This window comes from Saccopteryx bilineata, chromosome 4, assembly GCF_036850765.1.
Source record: "Saccopteryx bilineata isolate mSacBil1 chromosome 4, mSacBil1_pri_phased_curated, whole genome shotgun sequence".
Lineage (NCBI taxonomy): Eukaryota > Metazoa > Chordata > Mammalia > Chiroptera > Emballonuridae > Saccopteryx > Saccopteryx bilineata.
Genome location: NC_089493.1, coordinates 102775509 through 102792070, shown reverse-complemented (window position 1 = coordinate 102792070; position 16562 = coordinate 102775509). Strand labels below are relative to the sequence as shown.

Below are 16562 nucleotides of genomic sequence, written 5' to 3'. Positions count from 1 at the left end.
CAGTTCCAGTGCTGGGAAGAGAAGTCCCTTTAACTTCTGGCTGTGAAAACCAGTGAGAAGTGAGACAGAGGGCTGCTAGAGTCCCAGGCAGATCCTTAAAGGGCTCACACCTAGATTTACTCTGACTCACTTTCTCTGAACTCAGTGCTGGGGTAGCAGCTTGAAAGGTACTAGGGACATAGGGGAAGACTGAATTGTCTGGTTTTGAGGTGAGGCCTGGAGGGGCAGCTTTCTCCCAGACAGCAGTGCTGGCAGAAGCCACTGTTCCTTTGCTGAGCCCCCATCAAAAAGCCAGCAGGCAGGTGCCATGTCTGAGTCTCCATCACTGTGGCTAACACTGATTCTCCCACCCTGGTGATAACTGAGATTCCCACCCCACCCAAGCCGCTGGCAGTGGCTTCCCCTACAAATGGCCTGTCTTGGCTCATGCTGTGAACTTTCCTAAAATCTCTCAAAAGACCTCAGACCTGGGCAGTCTTTTATCACTTTACACCAGTGGTTCTCAACCTGTGGGTCGCGACCCCGGCGGGGGTTGAACGACCAAAACACAGGGGTCGCGACCCACAGGTTGAGAACCGCTGCTTTACACAGATGCTACATAGAAAAGGGAAAATATCAGCAGAATCATTTATCAACTGAACAATTGTGTTTCTACTTCTACAGGAACATGAAAACAGCAATTATCAATATCAAGATGTGGAACAAAGAAAAAACAAGGCTGTCAGCTTAATAGAAATTATGCATGTTTAAATTCCATGCTGCATAATGCTCACTATCTATATTAGTGCCTTTCTTATGCTCTATGACTTTTTAAATCATTAAAAAAAGAAAAATGTTTAAATCCCTTTTCCATAAATTCAAGGTGTTATCTTTGGCAGCCAGCAAGCATATTCAGCTTTTTTACATCGCTTTTTCAAATGTATCATACTAAAAGGAAAGTAGAGGCATATAGTCAAGCTGTCATGAAATTCAGCCCCATGTCCAGAGAATAAATACCTGTAGAATGCTGAAGAACTAATTAAGTCAAGCTAATATGGGATAATCATGAATAAAGTAATGAGAAAATACTATGATAACAACATATATTTGTTTCAAAATCACAGTAACATAGGAGATAGTAAGAAGCTTTAATGCTAACCTAAAACTAAAAAGTTCAGAAGCCAGTTTCATAATGAAATAATGTTACTGGCTATTTTAGATAGTAGTATGATAAAATGAATGTCTGTATTTGTAGTACTGATGGTTAGATACAGGTCTGGTAATAGAATAATATGTGTAGAGACAGTATTAAGCAGTGTGACATAACAGAGATATGAGATTCTAACTTCTATTTACTGAACCTGTGACCTTGGGCAAATCATCAACCTCTCTAGATTGTTTCCTCAGTTGCAAAAAATAAAGACAATAATGCTGCCTCATAATGTTATAGTAAAAGTTTAATGAGATCATGAATATGAAAGCACTTACAAAGTATAAAATAAGTATAAAGCCCTACATAAATAGAAATTATATTGTGAAGGGGATAAAAGTTAAATTTACCTTTATATGTTCTAAAACAGCAGTGGCAACATTTGTGTGGAGATCAATAAGTCTTTTTTTTTCAAGGAGTTCTGGCAAAGAACTGTAAGTATCAAAACATTGAAAATTAACCATTAAATTTTCTAAGAAAATGACAGAGACCTTAATAAAACTCATGCCTAGGTGTTTTCTCTGAGGAAACTTAGAATGGCAAAATAGTAACAAAATGACAAGTTAAACTATCAACTGAATTTAATACAGGTGAAGTGCCTCTTAGTTTAAAATAGTCTTGTTTCCCAAATATCATTATTCCACCATTCACTTTCTTTTTTTTTTTTTTTTTTCATTTTTCTGAAGCTGGAAACAGGGAGAGACAGTCAGACAGACTCCCCCACATGCGCCCGACCGGGATCCACCTGGCATGCCCACCATGGAGCGACGCTCTGCCCACCAGGGGGCGATGCTCTGCCCATCCTGGGCGTCGCCATGTTGCGACCAGAGCCACTCTAGTGCCTGGGGCAGAGGCCACAGAGCCATCCTCAGCGCCCGGGCCATCTTTGCTCCAATGGAGCCTTGGCTGCGGGAGGGGAAGAGAGAGACAGAGAGGAAAACACAGCGGAGGGGTGGAGAAGCAAATGGGCGCTTCTCCTGTGTGCCCTGGCCGGGAATCGAACCCAGGTCCTCCGCACGCTAGGCCGACGCTCTACCGCTGAGCCAACCAGCCAGGGCTCCACCATTCACTTTCTGGTTCCAAAATATCAGAAGAATGAAAATATGATTGTATCTATATTTCTAAAAAAGTTTCCTCTCTCCTTGATGGCATTTAAAATATCCCAATGAAACTTAACCTTTAGTTAATAAAGTAATAGTAACAATTATATAACTTGCATTACTTTATCACTAATAAAATCTTCTTGGTAAAATTATCCCCATCATACAATTCTCCACCTAGTGAAAGAAGCAAATGATCTGCTGTATGAAAGAAGGAACTTAAACCAGCTTGATCATGTAAAACACAATTTAGTTCTTTAAACTTAAAGGTATATGCTATTATTAAAAATATTAACAAATTTTTAACCTTCTAAATAAATCTTATCAACACAAAGACTTCAAAGAGGATGTGATGTATTCCTTACCTAACAGCTGATGTTAGCTTAGCAGTATTGTCAGAAAGCATACTTATGGCTCCTTCATCTTCCCCTTCTAGTCCCTGGGTAGGAGAAAAAGGTCCCAGTAACAACTCACACATCCCAAGCCCAAGCATAAAAATCAATATATTTCTAAGATCACTGATAAAACAGTAAGGTTTAGGTCACTCAGAATAACAATTCTCCTTTAAGGCGCAAGCATATGCCTTTTGACAGTTATAGAAAAGTTCCAGCCAGAAACAGCCTAACAAATGGTGGATGATTTCAAAAAGGATCAGCTGGTGTTTTCAGATAAAGAAAGTGGCCCCCAAATTTGTCACAGGTCACATAGTCATAAACAGTAGAGCTAAAATCTGAAGTTAGGTCAAAATATAGTATGAGTAGCACTGAAACATGTATTTCTAAAACACTTTCTAAAATAAAGGTGCATATATATATATTTTTCAAACCAGATTCGTATTATTCTTTTAAAAAATTTTGCTCTATTTCTCAGTATTGAGATTTCCTTATGAGAAATCTTTAATATAAGTTCATTTTTTAAAAAATAAAGCAATAAATAGCCTTGAATTTTTAGGAGAGATAAAATAGTTAATTTCTTTCTCCCTCCAGATATTCTTCTGTTTCTCTACAATTCTAAAAAAGTAAACAGAATCTTACCATAATGCTTTTGAGTCGTTTAACTTCATCCTCCTGTGCTCTGTATGATTCTAGTTCTTGCTGAACTGATTCTGCAACTTCTGGGAATGGACTGAAACAGTATTACACAGAAAGGTTAATACTCAAAGTTTATAGAGAACTCAGGACAACTCTACAAAAACAAATAATCCAATTAAAAAGTGGGCAGAAGACCTGAACAGACACTTCTCCACAAACGACACAGAACTGGCTGAAAGATGTATGAAAAGATGTTCAACATCATTATCATCAAAGAAATGCATATTAAGACCACAATGAGATATCATCTCACACCTGCCAGATGGCAAACAACAAGTACTGGTGAGGATGCGGAGAAAGGGAACCCTCCTGCACTGCTGGTGGGATTGTAGACTGGTGCAGCCACTGTGGAAAACAGTGCAGAGATTTCTTAAAAAATTAAAAATGAAACTGCCTTATGGACAAGCTATTCTACTTCTGGGTATATATCTGAAGACACTCAAAACACTAATTTGAAAGAATATAGGAACTCCTATATGTTCACATAGCCAAGATACGGAAGTACTCTAAATACCCATAACACATGAGTAGATTAAAAAAACTTCACATCCATACAATGAAATGTTACTCAGCCGTAAAACAGAATGAAATCTTATCATCTGTGACGGCATGGATGGACCAAGAGGGTATTATGCTAAATGAAATATGCCAGACAGAGAAAGACAGGTACCACTGATTTCACTTATATGTGGAATCTAAAGAAATAAATGAACAAACAAAATAGAAATAAGACTTACAGATACAGGGAATAATGGATGCCAGAGGGAAGGGGAATTGGGGGCTGGGTAAAAAAGGTGAAGGGATTAAGAACTACTAATTGGTAGTTCCAAAATAGTCACAGGAATTAAGTAAAGCATAGGGAATATAGTCAACAATATTATTATAATAACTATATGAACTGCCTGGTGGGTACTTGAAATATTGGGGCAAACATTGTAAAGTATGTGGCTGTCTAAACACTAGGCTGTGTACCTGAAACTAATACAAAATAATGTTCAATGCAAACTGTAATTGAAAAAAAAAGTTATATGCAAATTTTCCATTGTGTGGGGGTGGGGGCTGGGGAGAAATCTTTGCCCCTAACCCCGTGCACTGTTTAATTTGTAACTGTGTATTACAAATACTATTTCTTTAAAATGCATATCATAACACTTATACATCTAAAGAAATTAAAATTTTATTTTTATTCTCTTCACTAACCATATCACATTTTCTCTTCAACTATATGCTATTAGAAAGAAAAATAAAATATCTAAGTGACTGAAAAACAAAGATGGCATATCAAACATCAATTAAATGTTACCTCCCAAATTAACTCATAGTCAGAGTCCATGCAACTACAAAGGAGGTATTTAAAAAGCATTACATGCCAGTAACTTTGAAAAAAAAATCTTTTAATTCTGTAAGCTTAATATCCTAAAACACTACTGGTAAAAATAGAACATAGGTGACAGTTTTGTTGGTCTAACATCTGCTACCTTCTTTCATATGAGTGCAGTTTAGCAGTAATTTCTATAGACTTCAGACACAACTGATCTGTTATCACTGAGTAGTTCTGGTAGAAAATGTCACTCTGGACTAATCTTGAATAATTCCAGATGAATATACGTTGACTATGAAATGACTCCTAACAAGTATTTTTCACCTACAACGTTAGGGGAAGCCAGAAACTTTTTCTCTTTAAAAAAAAAAGGTCACATCTCATCAGTAACTAAACCTTCCTGTCTCCTCAGCCCTGACACTTGATAACACTTCATTAATGATCAGTACATTTCATCCAATGGAGACTGACTGAAATGACAGAAATTCTTAAAGGGTTTTGAGGAGCATAGTCCAGTTTAGTATGACCAAAGCAGGCACTAACCCCAACTCCAGCAGAGTCTATGTTGGTAAAAATTGCACTGAGCACATAAAATGTGCTGCTTGAACTAGATGATCCTTCAAATCTCTAGTAGCTTCAGATCTCAGAGCTAACAGACAATAATTACAGCTTACATTTATTGAGTGGTTACTGCATGCCAGCACTCTGATAATAATTTGTGTCTATTTTCTCATTTAATACTATTTACAACCTTGGTCAGATATACAATATTAGTAGTTAAGATCAGGGACTTGGAATCTGCCAGAACTGGGTTTTAACCCTGTTTTTACCAATTAAGGCTGGATGACTTTGGCAAGTCACTTTATATTATCTCAATCTTCATAACAACGTTCTGAGCAATAGGTAGAATTATCATCCCTCCATTTTACTGATGAGGAAATGAAACTCGAGAGATTTAAGTCACTTGTTTAACTCTATACTGTCTCTGTGTCCTTTGTGTCCACATTACTATTTTAGTGCAACATTAAGAATGAGAGTTGTGTGGGGGCTATTCCTACGTACAACAAAAATTTAAAGTTCTTACCATTCTGCTGAACTATCGGATTATTCCTAAACATATGGTCTAAAGAAAGTATTTGAAATTTCCATATTTGGGTATAGAATTTTTTAAAGTTTTTATTCTATTAGGGAATGCAAATTATAAAATTAATTTTAAAATACATTACACATCCTCTATGAATAATGTAAATATAACTGCTTGTACTTCATCATTCTGAAATGTAGACTATAAAATTCTAAAAAGAAAATGATTTAAAATGAAAGTAAATCATAACAGAACTTAAATTTGCCATAGTCAGAGAGAAGAACATAATGGCTTTCTCTGTAGAGAAAAATAAAATTCTTTGCTTTTAGTATAACTTTTCAGTATTTAAAAACTTATGGAAAAAGAAAGATAAAACAGCCTAACCAGTGGTAGTGCAGTGGATAGAGCATCAACCTGGGACGCTGAGGTCCCAGGTTCAAAATCCCAAGGTCACTGGCTTGAGCACGGGCTCACCAGCTTGAATGCAAGATTGCTGGCCTGAACGTGGTATCATAGACATGACCCCATGGTCACTGCCTTGAGCCCAAAGGCCGTTGGCTTGAAGCCCAAGGTTGCTGGCCTAAGCAAGGGCTCACTGGCTTGGCTGAAGCCCCCTGATCAAGACACATATGAGAAGCAATCAGAACCACCAAAGTGCCACAACTGCGAATTGATGCTTCTTATCTCTCTCCCTTCCTGTTTTTCTTGTCTGTCTCTCTCTGTCTTGCTAACAACAACAAAAAAGATAAAACATACAAAACCCCCCAACATGTTAAACCTCTAGATCCTACTTCTCTTTCAACATATGAGGCCAAAAAGAACAGCAATATCAAAGACATAGACATATTTATATAGTGATACAAGTAACACTTAAAATATTCAAAATAATATTATTCTACTATAAATGTTGATGAGAAATATTCTTTTTCTCTCAAAGGCATAATTTTTGTTTGTTGGTTTAGAATGATTTCTCTAGCCATGATACAACAATTAGTGAGCCCACAATGTAGTCTAAACTTCAAGGGGACAGAGCACCACATGGGATTTGTGTATTTGCCTAAAATAAATCACATGACAAACTATTACAATTTTTCACTTATCATTTCCAATGGATTTTAAATAAATCTGGTTTTCCAGCTTTGGCATTCTTTCCACAGATATATAAAACTAGGTTTGTATGCAGGCAAACGAACCAGAAAGGGAAAATCAGACCTCCATGTTTCTCTATTGCAAAAACCCATTTTAATGAGAGGCAGAAATGACCTTTTTGAAGGTTAGTGGGGAGAGCAACAAAAATTTAGGAAGACTGTAAAATCTACGGAATCATATGGTATAAACTTATTGAAAGGGGAAGTGGCCCCTACAAAACAACTACCAAGAAACAACAGAGCAGTCAGGAAGCAATCAGGCAATAATGACATATATCAATGGACTGTTTAATTATAGCTCCTATTCATTGTGTAGATGAACTGCCATGACCTTTTGGATTTTCTTAATCAAATAAATTAAGTCAGGGTGAATCTTCATTTATTTTTAAGGGGTGACTCTTTTACTTAACGATGTTTTTCTTACTTACCTTCCTTTATGTTTTTGCCAAAATTTATCAACTGGAGTTAAATCATAAGACTTCTTGCTTTTTCTCTTTGGTCTAGCACCAGCTGGAGAATTTTCCAATCCTGAAGATTCTTCCAAATTAACTCTGTTTAAGTGAAAATCCTAAAAAGAAAAGTAATCCTGTATCAAATAATAGTTTTCTGAAATAAGAACCATAACATTTCCTACAACAGGAAAATAACAGATACTTGTTGCCCTTTCTATGATTTCCAAGGACAAAGTACAGGATATTAAATTTAGAAGACTTCCTTCCAATGTTTTGTTTCACACAAATGTACTTTTAATTATTTGTGTATTTCAACTAAAGCAGTAGCTATAGAGGATTAAAAATTTTAAAAATATTTAAAAACTATGTTAAGGTTCTTATATATACTAGAAAAATATCTTTCACATATCAGCATAGACATATCTTTTTAATTTTTCTTTAAAACAGTTGGATTATATTATATATATTTTTACCTCACTTTCCTCATTTTATGATGTATTTTAGAGCTCTTTCTCTATTTACTTATGTACATCTATCTCACGTTTCTCATACCTATGTAGTAGTCTAATGTTCAGCTCTATTTATTTGACCAGGCCTCTTGATGCTTAGCTGTTTCCAATATAAAAATCTTTATTAAAAAAATATTTTATTTATTGATTTAAAGAGAGAGGAGGAGGAGGGAGGAATGAGAAATATCAATTCATAGCTGCTTGACTTTAGTTGTTCGTTGATCACTTGTCGTATGTACCTTGACTAGGCAAGCCCAGGGTTTTGAACCTGCAACATCAGTGTTCCAGGTCGACACTCCATTCACTTTGCCACCACAGGCCAGGCCCAATATAAAAATCTTAAATATGATTTTTAAACTCACAGAGTCTTAGTATTCTGATCTGTTACTTGATGATGGATTACACTTTAAAAAAATTCCAATAGAAGTCACAATAATAGTACTCCCTTTCACATAAATTTTAAGTTAGTTAGAAAAGTAGTTGCTACAATTCTTTACCTAGAATTAATTTTACTCCAGTGGGGCTTGATTTTTCTTTTTTGCCCTTTCTCTGAAAACAAACATAAAAAAAAACCAAAGTGAAAATGAATACTTTTTCTAACCTTTTCCTATCCTTCTGGCCTGAGGGTTCCTTCATGTAATAGCAGTATTTTATGGTTTAAACTCTATTCTGAATAGGGAGCTAGAGATAAAACAGGGCTATCAGTAACTGAATAAATGAACCATGAGCAAGAAATAAATTATATAAATAAATTATCTAGCATGATGCAATTCAATCATCTTAATTCTAAGATAAGTTTTAATTAATGATTAAATTTCTAAGTCTTAGCAAATTCAATGTACTTATAAAATGCTTAATTATATAAAGATAAAATAAATGTCTCAAAATCTTATATACTAAGCAACGAAGATATAAGAGGGAAAACCCAGTAGCACCTAACGCTAGGTTAGTAAATAATAATGCTTTTCTTTCTGTTAGGTTACATAAAAATTAAACCCAAATTCACAAATAGCAATGAACATGGAAATGCTGAAAGAATACCATACCATTAAAAAAATGAATGAAATCAAGCCTGTGTTCTGGGTTTATACATAGCCTACACACCTTTAGTAGAAACTTCTTATGAACAACTTCAATTTGTTCAGTTATAAACAATCTGTGCTTGGATTAAATGAGTAATGTTTATGTTATACTTTTGAGTTTTAGGCAAATGCCTGAAACTATGCCAACATAGTGGTAAGAAGTTTTGTGTTAAAGATTAGAGGGTCAACGTAGCATCAACTTTCAAACGTTCAAATTTTGAACTATACTTAGGCATCTTTTATATTGAAACCAAATTATCTTTAATAAAGTAAGTGCTTCTAAAATGCTTTCCTAATAACTTTTTAAATGTATATATTAATTTGGAAACCACTTCCTTTTTTTCCTTGAGTGGCAATAAATAAATAAATAAACTTTATTAAACTCCCTAAATATGTTAGTATAAATCCTGATTTAAGGTTTCTAATAAGAGTCAGAGGGCTAAAGGCACAAAAAAGCACCTAAGACTAGAAAAAACAAAGGCCAAAAAAGGAGAGATACCGAGATGGAATAATATCTGTCCTTCTGCCTAAGGATAACCTGAACAATCAAACCCACCCCTCTCACAACCAAGATGTATTGAAAGGTATCATGTCCTTCTAATACTAATTTTGCTTTTTTTTTTTTTTTAGAGGCAGAGATAGACAGGGACAGACAGACAGGAACAGAGAGAGATGAGAAGCATCAATCATCAGTTTCTCGTTGCGCCTTGCGACTTCTTAGTTGTTCATTGATTGCTCTCTCACACGTGCCTTGACCACGGGCCTTCAGCAGACCGAGTAACCCTCTGCTGGAGCCAGCGACCTTGGGTCCAAGCTGGCGAGCTCTTTGCTCAAGCCAGATGAGCCCGTGCGCGACCTCTGGGGTCTCGAACCTGGGTACTTCCGCATCCCAGTCCGACGCTCTATCCACTGCGCCACCGCCTGGTCAGGCCTAATTTTGCTCTTTATATCCCAAGATAAGGAAAGGGCAATGCAGAGTTCTTCACCAGAAGAGTCTATTTCCTATACTAAATGACTATGTTTAATATAGGCACAAAGGAAAGCTGTGTGAATTTTCATAGTTGTGACCAAGGTCTGATATATAAATATTATCAATGTTCCAGATTTTTAGGCAAAGATATTTAATATAAAAAGCTCCAATTTCAAGTTAATGGTTCCTATCTAGAACTTTTACTCCATCTTGTGGAAGTCAAGAGTATAATTAAGAATTTTAAAAGCTTGGAGGAAAACTTCAAAAGCAGCAGCTTTAACAATCATCAAATTTATGATATCTCAAGTTATAGTTTTTTCACATCTAGAAACTGTATTAAAATTAATGAACAGGATTGTCAATATAAGTTGTATAGTTACTAAAACCAATCTTTCCTCAAAATACTTTTTTCGTCCTGCCTGGATACTTGGTTGGCTAGAGCGTCAACCAGAGCACAGAAGTTGCTGGTTCTATTCCCAGTCAGGGCACATACAGGAACAGATTGATGTTCCTGTCACTCTCTCTCCCTCCCTTCCTCTCTCATTAAAGTCAATAAAACAAACAAACCAAAAAAAACTCCTGTGTTAAATTAAAAAAAAAACAACTATTTCATAACACCTTAATATTCTAATAATAATGCTGAGAAAAGACTGCTTAAATAGTATAATTTCTGAGAACCTACCCCCCAAAAGTTAACTAGAGATGTATATTGCTGTATAATTTATAACAAAAAATAAAAACAACAATAAGATAACCCAAATGGTCACAAAAACCCACTATTCTACCCAATATGCAAGCAGGGATCACATCTGCTTTGTTCACCCGTACCCCAGTGACTCACACAGTGTTGGGTACAGGGTAGGCACTTAATGAATAGTGGTTGCACTGCATTCTATAAAGATATAGGTTGCCAACTTTTTATTCTGTGAAGCAAAGTAAAAAACTTAGAACATAAGAATTAGTGTATCTCATAAGGATACAAGAATAAAAGTAAAGCACCAAAAAAATTAACATAAAGGTTGGTTATAAAAACTCACTTCATAGTCCTTTACTCAGGAACAGTGAAAACCTCAAGGAAATCTCTGCTCTAAGTTACATTTCCCAATATTTTCTTCTGACAATGGAGATTTAGAGCATATTTCTTTTATTGCAATTACTTGACATACATCTTATTTCCTCTAGTCAAACCAAAGTGTACATTTATTTCTGAAAGAACTCTTCAAGTTCAGTAATTAGAAAGGACCCCAGTATCTTAAAACTCTATAGAGCCTCTCCACAAACCACTGGGAAGAGTGAAGAGGTGATCCCTGAATTGTATGTTCTCAGACGGTGCCCCTCTGTCCTACCCAAGGCAGGGCCCCATCAACAAAATCTAATTTGAGACTACAGAAACAATCTCATCATGCCCATCAATCCTTGTATGGCTTTTTATACTTCCCCCTACGGATCTTGGATCTCATTTTCGCCTGACTCCTGAAACAGCTGTTGTCTCCTCTGGAATTCATTCTTGGTCATCAGCAAAATCTCCTATTCTGACCATCAACTCTAAACTTTCACAGTACTTTCTCGCTCTAACTGAACTGGCTGTCCCCTGTAGCCTTCTTACATATTAACCACTTCATTTTTAGTCACCACACATCTCCTATCAGTGAACCCAAGACTGGCACAGATGTCTTCCCTGCTACTCTCAGATTCTTTTTTTTTTTTTTAAGAGACAGAGAGAGAAAGAGAGTCAGAGAGAGGGATAGACAGGGACAGACAGACAGGAACGGAGAGATGAGAAGCATCAATCGTTAGTTTTTCGTTGTGTGTTGCAACACCTTAGGTGTTCACTGATTGCTCTCTCATATGTGCCTTGACCGTGGGCCTTCAGCAGACTGAGTAACCTGGTGTTTCCCAACGTGGGGCCCACGCCCCACAGGGGGGATAATTCGATAGTTAAGGGGGGCAACTTGAAAATGGACTTGACGCGACTTTAACTCTTTCGCCCCGGGCCATTTAAATGCAGTGCTAGATATCGGTGCCAAATTTAACAAAAAATGCAATTCTTAAATAATTGCAGTAAATAATTATTAAGTATAATTTCGTTTGACGAGACCAAAATATCAACTGGGTGACTGGTGTCGTCAAGTAAACTTCATCCTGGGTTCACCGCGGAGTGTGCCGTCTGCCGCGGGGAACCCTGGACGTTTTAAAAACTCGCTAAACAACGCAGTTATTCTCACCTAATTGGCCCATCACAACTTCTGTAGTGTTTCACATCATTCAGTTGGTGTTAATTTGAAATAAGTGTCAGTCAAAACTGTTGTAAAAGCTCGTTGATTTAATAAATATACATATATATATAGTATAGATATAATTGGTAAGTATTTGATTTTATTTTTATCAATATTAAACTCTTTATTAAGTACTTCTTGCATCGGGGCTAGAAAGCACTAATATTTTATAAATGTTATTGGGCCTATAATAGTGCATGCACGACAATTTTAATTTTAGAAGCATAACTTTCCAGAAAATTTTGTCAAGTGGAAAAAATATAGATACCTTTTGATTTGCGGTGGTAGTGTAGTAAATGTGTTATATACCTTTAAATAAATATGAATTTTTAGTATACGTTTACTCTGTCACATTGAATATATTTTAACACATATTTTAATATTAGTTTTTAATTGATCTTATTTTTATTTCTTATAGCCCATAGTAAAAAGAGTGGTGCAAGCAAGAAAAAAACTCATCAATATTCGGAGGAATATTTAAAATTTGGGTTCATACCCGCTGTTCACGATGAGCGGATTCCTTTTTGTCTTTTATACCAGCAATGCTTGACCAACGAATCAATGAAACGAGGTCGTCTTGAGGCGCATTTGAAGGTGAAACATACTGCTCATACTAATTCAGATTTGAGTTACTTTAAAACTTTAAAGAAAAATTTTGAAAAAAGAACAACATTAAAGTCTCTACTGCTCATACTTCAACTAATAATCGTGTTCTTGAGGCTAGTTATCAAATTTCTTTATTCATCGCTAAAACTGGAGAAAATCACAGTATAGGAGAGAATTTAATAAAACCGTCAATATCAGCATTTCTTAAAACGGTTCTTAAAAAAGATGACAAAGATGTAAAAGCTATGCCACTCAGTGATAATACTGTTAGCAGAAGAATAGACGAAATGAGTGAGGATATTGAAAAACAACTTATTGAAAAGCTGAAAACAAGAAAATTCACCTTGCAAATGGATGAATCAACTTTGAGAGACAGCGAGGCAGTATTGATAACTTACGTAAGATATATTGATAAAGGACATTTTGCTGAAGAAATGTTGTTCTGTAAAAGATTAGAAAGCACCACTACCTCCAAAGATATATATAATAAGCTAAAAAACTACTTAGATGTCAATGATATACCAATGAAAAATATAACATCTTGTGCTGCAGATGGTGCTCCCAATATGATGGGCAAGAAAAATGGCTGCTTAAAATGGATGAAAGATGCGAATCCAGAAATGATTCTTGTGCATTGTGTTATTCATAGGGAAAACTTGGTAGCTAAAAACATCTCGCCTGTTCTGAATGAAGTATTACATACAGTAATAAAGTGTGTTGATGCTATTAAAGCTAGTGCCAAATGTGAGCGTCTTTTCAAGCTATTTTGTGAAGAACAAAATGAAGACCATGTGAGACTTTTACTTCATACTGAAGTAAGATGGCTATCTAAAGGAAACTGTTTGAAAAGATTTATGGAACTGTTTGATACTCTTAGTGATTTTTTAAGCGACAAACCTGAAATGAAGTATCTGTTAACAATAGATGGTAAAGCATTTGTGAGTTATTTAGCTGATATCTTTGAAAAACTAAATATATTAAATAAGCAACTTCAAGGAACAAATAAAACTCTTGTCGATGCAAAAGCAAAGATATTTGGTTTCATTACCAATATTGAGTTCTGTCAGAAACATTTTAACAACAAAAACTTTAAACAGTTTCATTGGCTCCAAAAATGTGAAGTAACTGATACCGCTTTACTTGTTATTGTCAATCATTTGAATATTCTATCGGCTGATTTAAAAGAAAGATTTTCTGATTTAAAACAAATTGATTTCCCAACATGGATGATGCAGCCAATGTTAGTGGATTTGTCTGATATATCAAATATGCAGTATCAAGAAGAACTCGCAGAATTGCAAAATGATGAGTCAGTTAAAGCTTTATTTAATATCAAAGGAGCGATGGCATGGCTTTGTGAGAAAACAGAAATCAAATACCCAAATTCAACCAAATGTGCAAGAAAACTATTGCTACCGTTTCCATCTTCATTTTTAGCTGAATGTGGATTTAGTGCTGTAAATGATTTACTGGTAAAAAAAAGAAATCGGCTGGATATAACACAACGTGGAGACTTGAGACTAAAGCTAACCAAATTGGAACCTAATATAAAATCTCTGTGCAGCAAGCATCAAGAGCAAGGATCACACTAAATTAAAATAATAAATTAATATAGAAAAATCTGTATTAAAATTATTTGGAATTTAAATTTGTTTTTCATTATATGTTTTGAAATTTTACTTACTGTGTTTTGTTAACAATTGCATAGTGATTTCTTCCTAGAACCTATCATTTATGTTTATTAAGTGAACAAATCAATTTTTTAATGTTAAAAATTATGTATGTTACATGGGGGGGGACATAAAAATTTTAGAAAGGTTAAGGTGGGGCATGGCACAAAAAAGGTTGGGAAACACTGAGGGTCAACACAAGGGATGCTGCTAAACATCCTACAATGCACAGAACAGCCTCCCACAACAAAGAATTACTGAATCCAAAATGTCAATAATGAAAAGGTTGAGAAATTCTAGCCTATAGTTATTCTGGTAACTACTGCCTCTTATAGACTTATAGGATATTCTTATCTCTTGCATCAACTTTTCTCTGTTGATCATTCCCACTGATACACAACAATGCTGTAACTTTTCTGTTAAAAATCTTTTCTTTTTTTTGTGGTGCTTTCCCTTCTGGGATCAGGCCCACTCCTTTCTTCCCTCTCAGGCATGCATCTCTTAAACTCTAAGGGAGACCTCCTGAGACCTGCAACCAGGGGAACAACTGGCAGAGGCAGCTCATCCTGGACTAACCCCCAAAATCTGTTCCAAGGCCCTCCTTTTCTGACTTCCTAGTGAGCTGACAGCTGCCCCACCTTGGCTCACTTCTTTCACTGTCACTTCTATTTCTCAGTGAGCCAAAACAGCCCTGCCTAGGCTCGTTTCTTTAGTTTCTTCTACCCTAAACCCTTGCTTGTTGCACTGTCTCCAGCTTTAACTGTATCCTCAAAACTCAATATATAAAATAAAAAAAAATTTTTTTACATGGCATCCCCTTCCAAAACTCACCCCTTTTCTCAACTTGCCTACATAGCAAAACTCTTAAGGTTTATCTATATTCACTCTTATGTCTCTCCTGCCAATCTTTCTTAAACCCATGTCAGTATTTTGCCTCTACACTATGGAAGCTGCTCTTACCAAAGTCACTAATAAGCCTGACACTGCCACAGGCAATGGTAACTTGGGTCCTTAGCATATGTCCAAGTTGATGCCTGCCTCTTCTTTTAAACATTGAATGCACTGGCTTCAAAAATGATATAGATCTAGTTCTCATACCTCATTGGTTGCTCCTTCCTGCTAGATTCTATTCATTATCTAACCTCTAAATGTTGAAATGCCTCAGTTCAGTTCTTGAACCTCTTCTCTCTATACTCATTCCCTTGGTGATCTCATCTTATCTCTTGACTTTGAATGCCATCTATATATGGACTACTCCTAAATTTATTTCTCTAGACCAGATGTTTCTCCTGAACTCCAAACTGATGTATCTAATTACCTATTTGATATCTACACTTGAATACCTTAATAAGTGGTATCTCACATTTAACATGTTCAAAATTCAACCTCGCTTTCTCTTGAAACTGCTCTTTCCATTTCTTTTCCATGTCAATAAATAAGACCTGTCCATTTGCAAAGGCCAAAACACTGAAGTCATCTTTGACTCCTCTGTGTTTGAGATCTCATCTCCAATTCATCAGCAAATCTTAGTCTACATTCAACAGATTATCACAAACCACACCACTTCTGTTCTGGTGTAAGTTACCATCATTTCTTGCTAAGATAATAGTAAAACCTCCTAACTGACTCTTCCTATGTGCCTAAGGAGTCTGTTTTCTAAACAGCAGCTAAAGAGATACTTTCTTTTTTAAAGTACAAGAAGGGGAGATAGTGAGACAGACTCCCGCATGCGCCCCAACCGGGACCCATCTGGCACCCATCTAGGGTCAATGATGGAATCAACTGAGTTATCCTCAGCACCTGAGGCCAATACTTAGACCAACCAAGTCATCTCCAGTGCCCAGGGCTGAAGCTTGAACCATTTGAGCCACTGGCTGTGGGAGAAGAGAAAGAGGAGGGGGAAAAGGGAGGGGAAGAGAGGCAGATGGTTGGTTCTCATGTGTGCCCTGACCGGGGATCGAAACCAGGACGTCCACATGCCTGGCTGATGCTCTACCCAACAAGCCAAATGGCCAGGGCTAAAGTGATACTCTTAAAATGTGTATCAGATGTCAGTACTTTATT

General features: G+C 36.1%; 1 protein-coding gene across 4 annotated transcripts in view; it reads right to left on the bottom strand.

The window, feature by feature from the left end:
- SCFD1 (sec1 family domain containing 1) overlaps positions 1–16562 on the bottom strand; it is a 130963-nt gene that overhangs the window by 78997 nt on the left and 35404 nt on the right. For all 4 annotated transcript variants that reach the window (XM_066277651.1, XM_066277650.1, XM_066277652.1 and 1 more), the window contains 4 exons: positions 7362–7501; positions 3324–3414; positions 2655–2728; positions 1540–1621 (listed from right to left, as the gene is read on the bottom strand). In XM_066277651.1, the coding sequence (XP_066133748.1) occupies positions 1540–1621; positions 2655–2728; positions 3324–3414; positions 7362–7501 (387 nt within the window). The remainder of the gene's footprint in view (positions 1–1539; positions 1622–2654; positions 2729–3323; positions 3415–7361; positions 7502–16562) is intronic.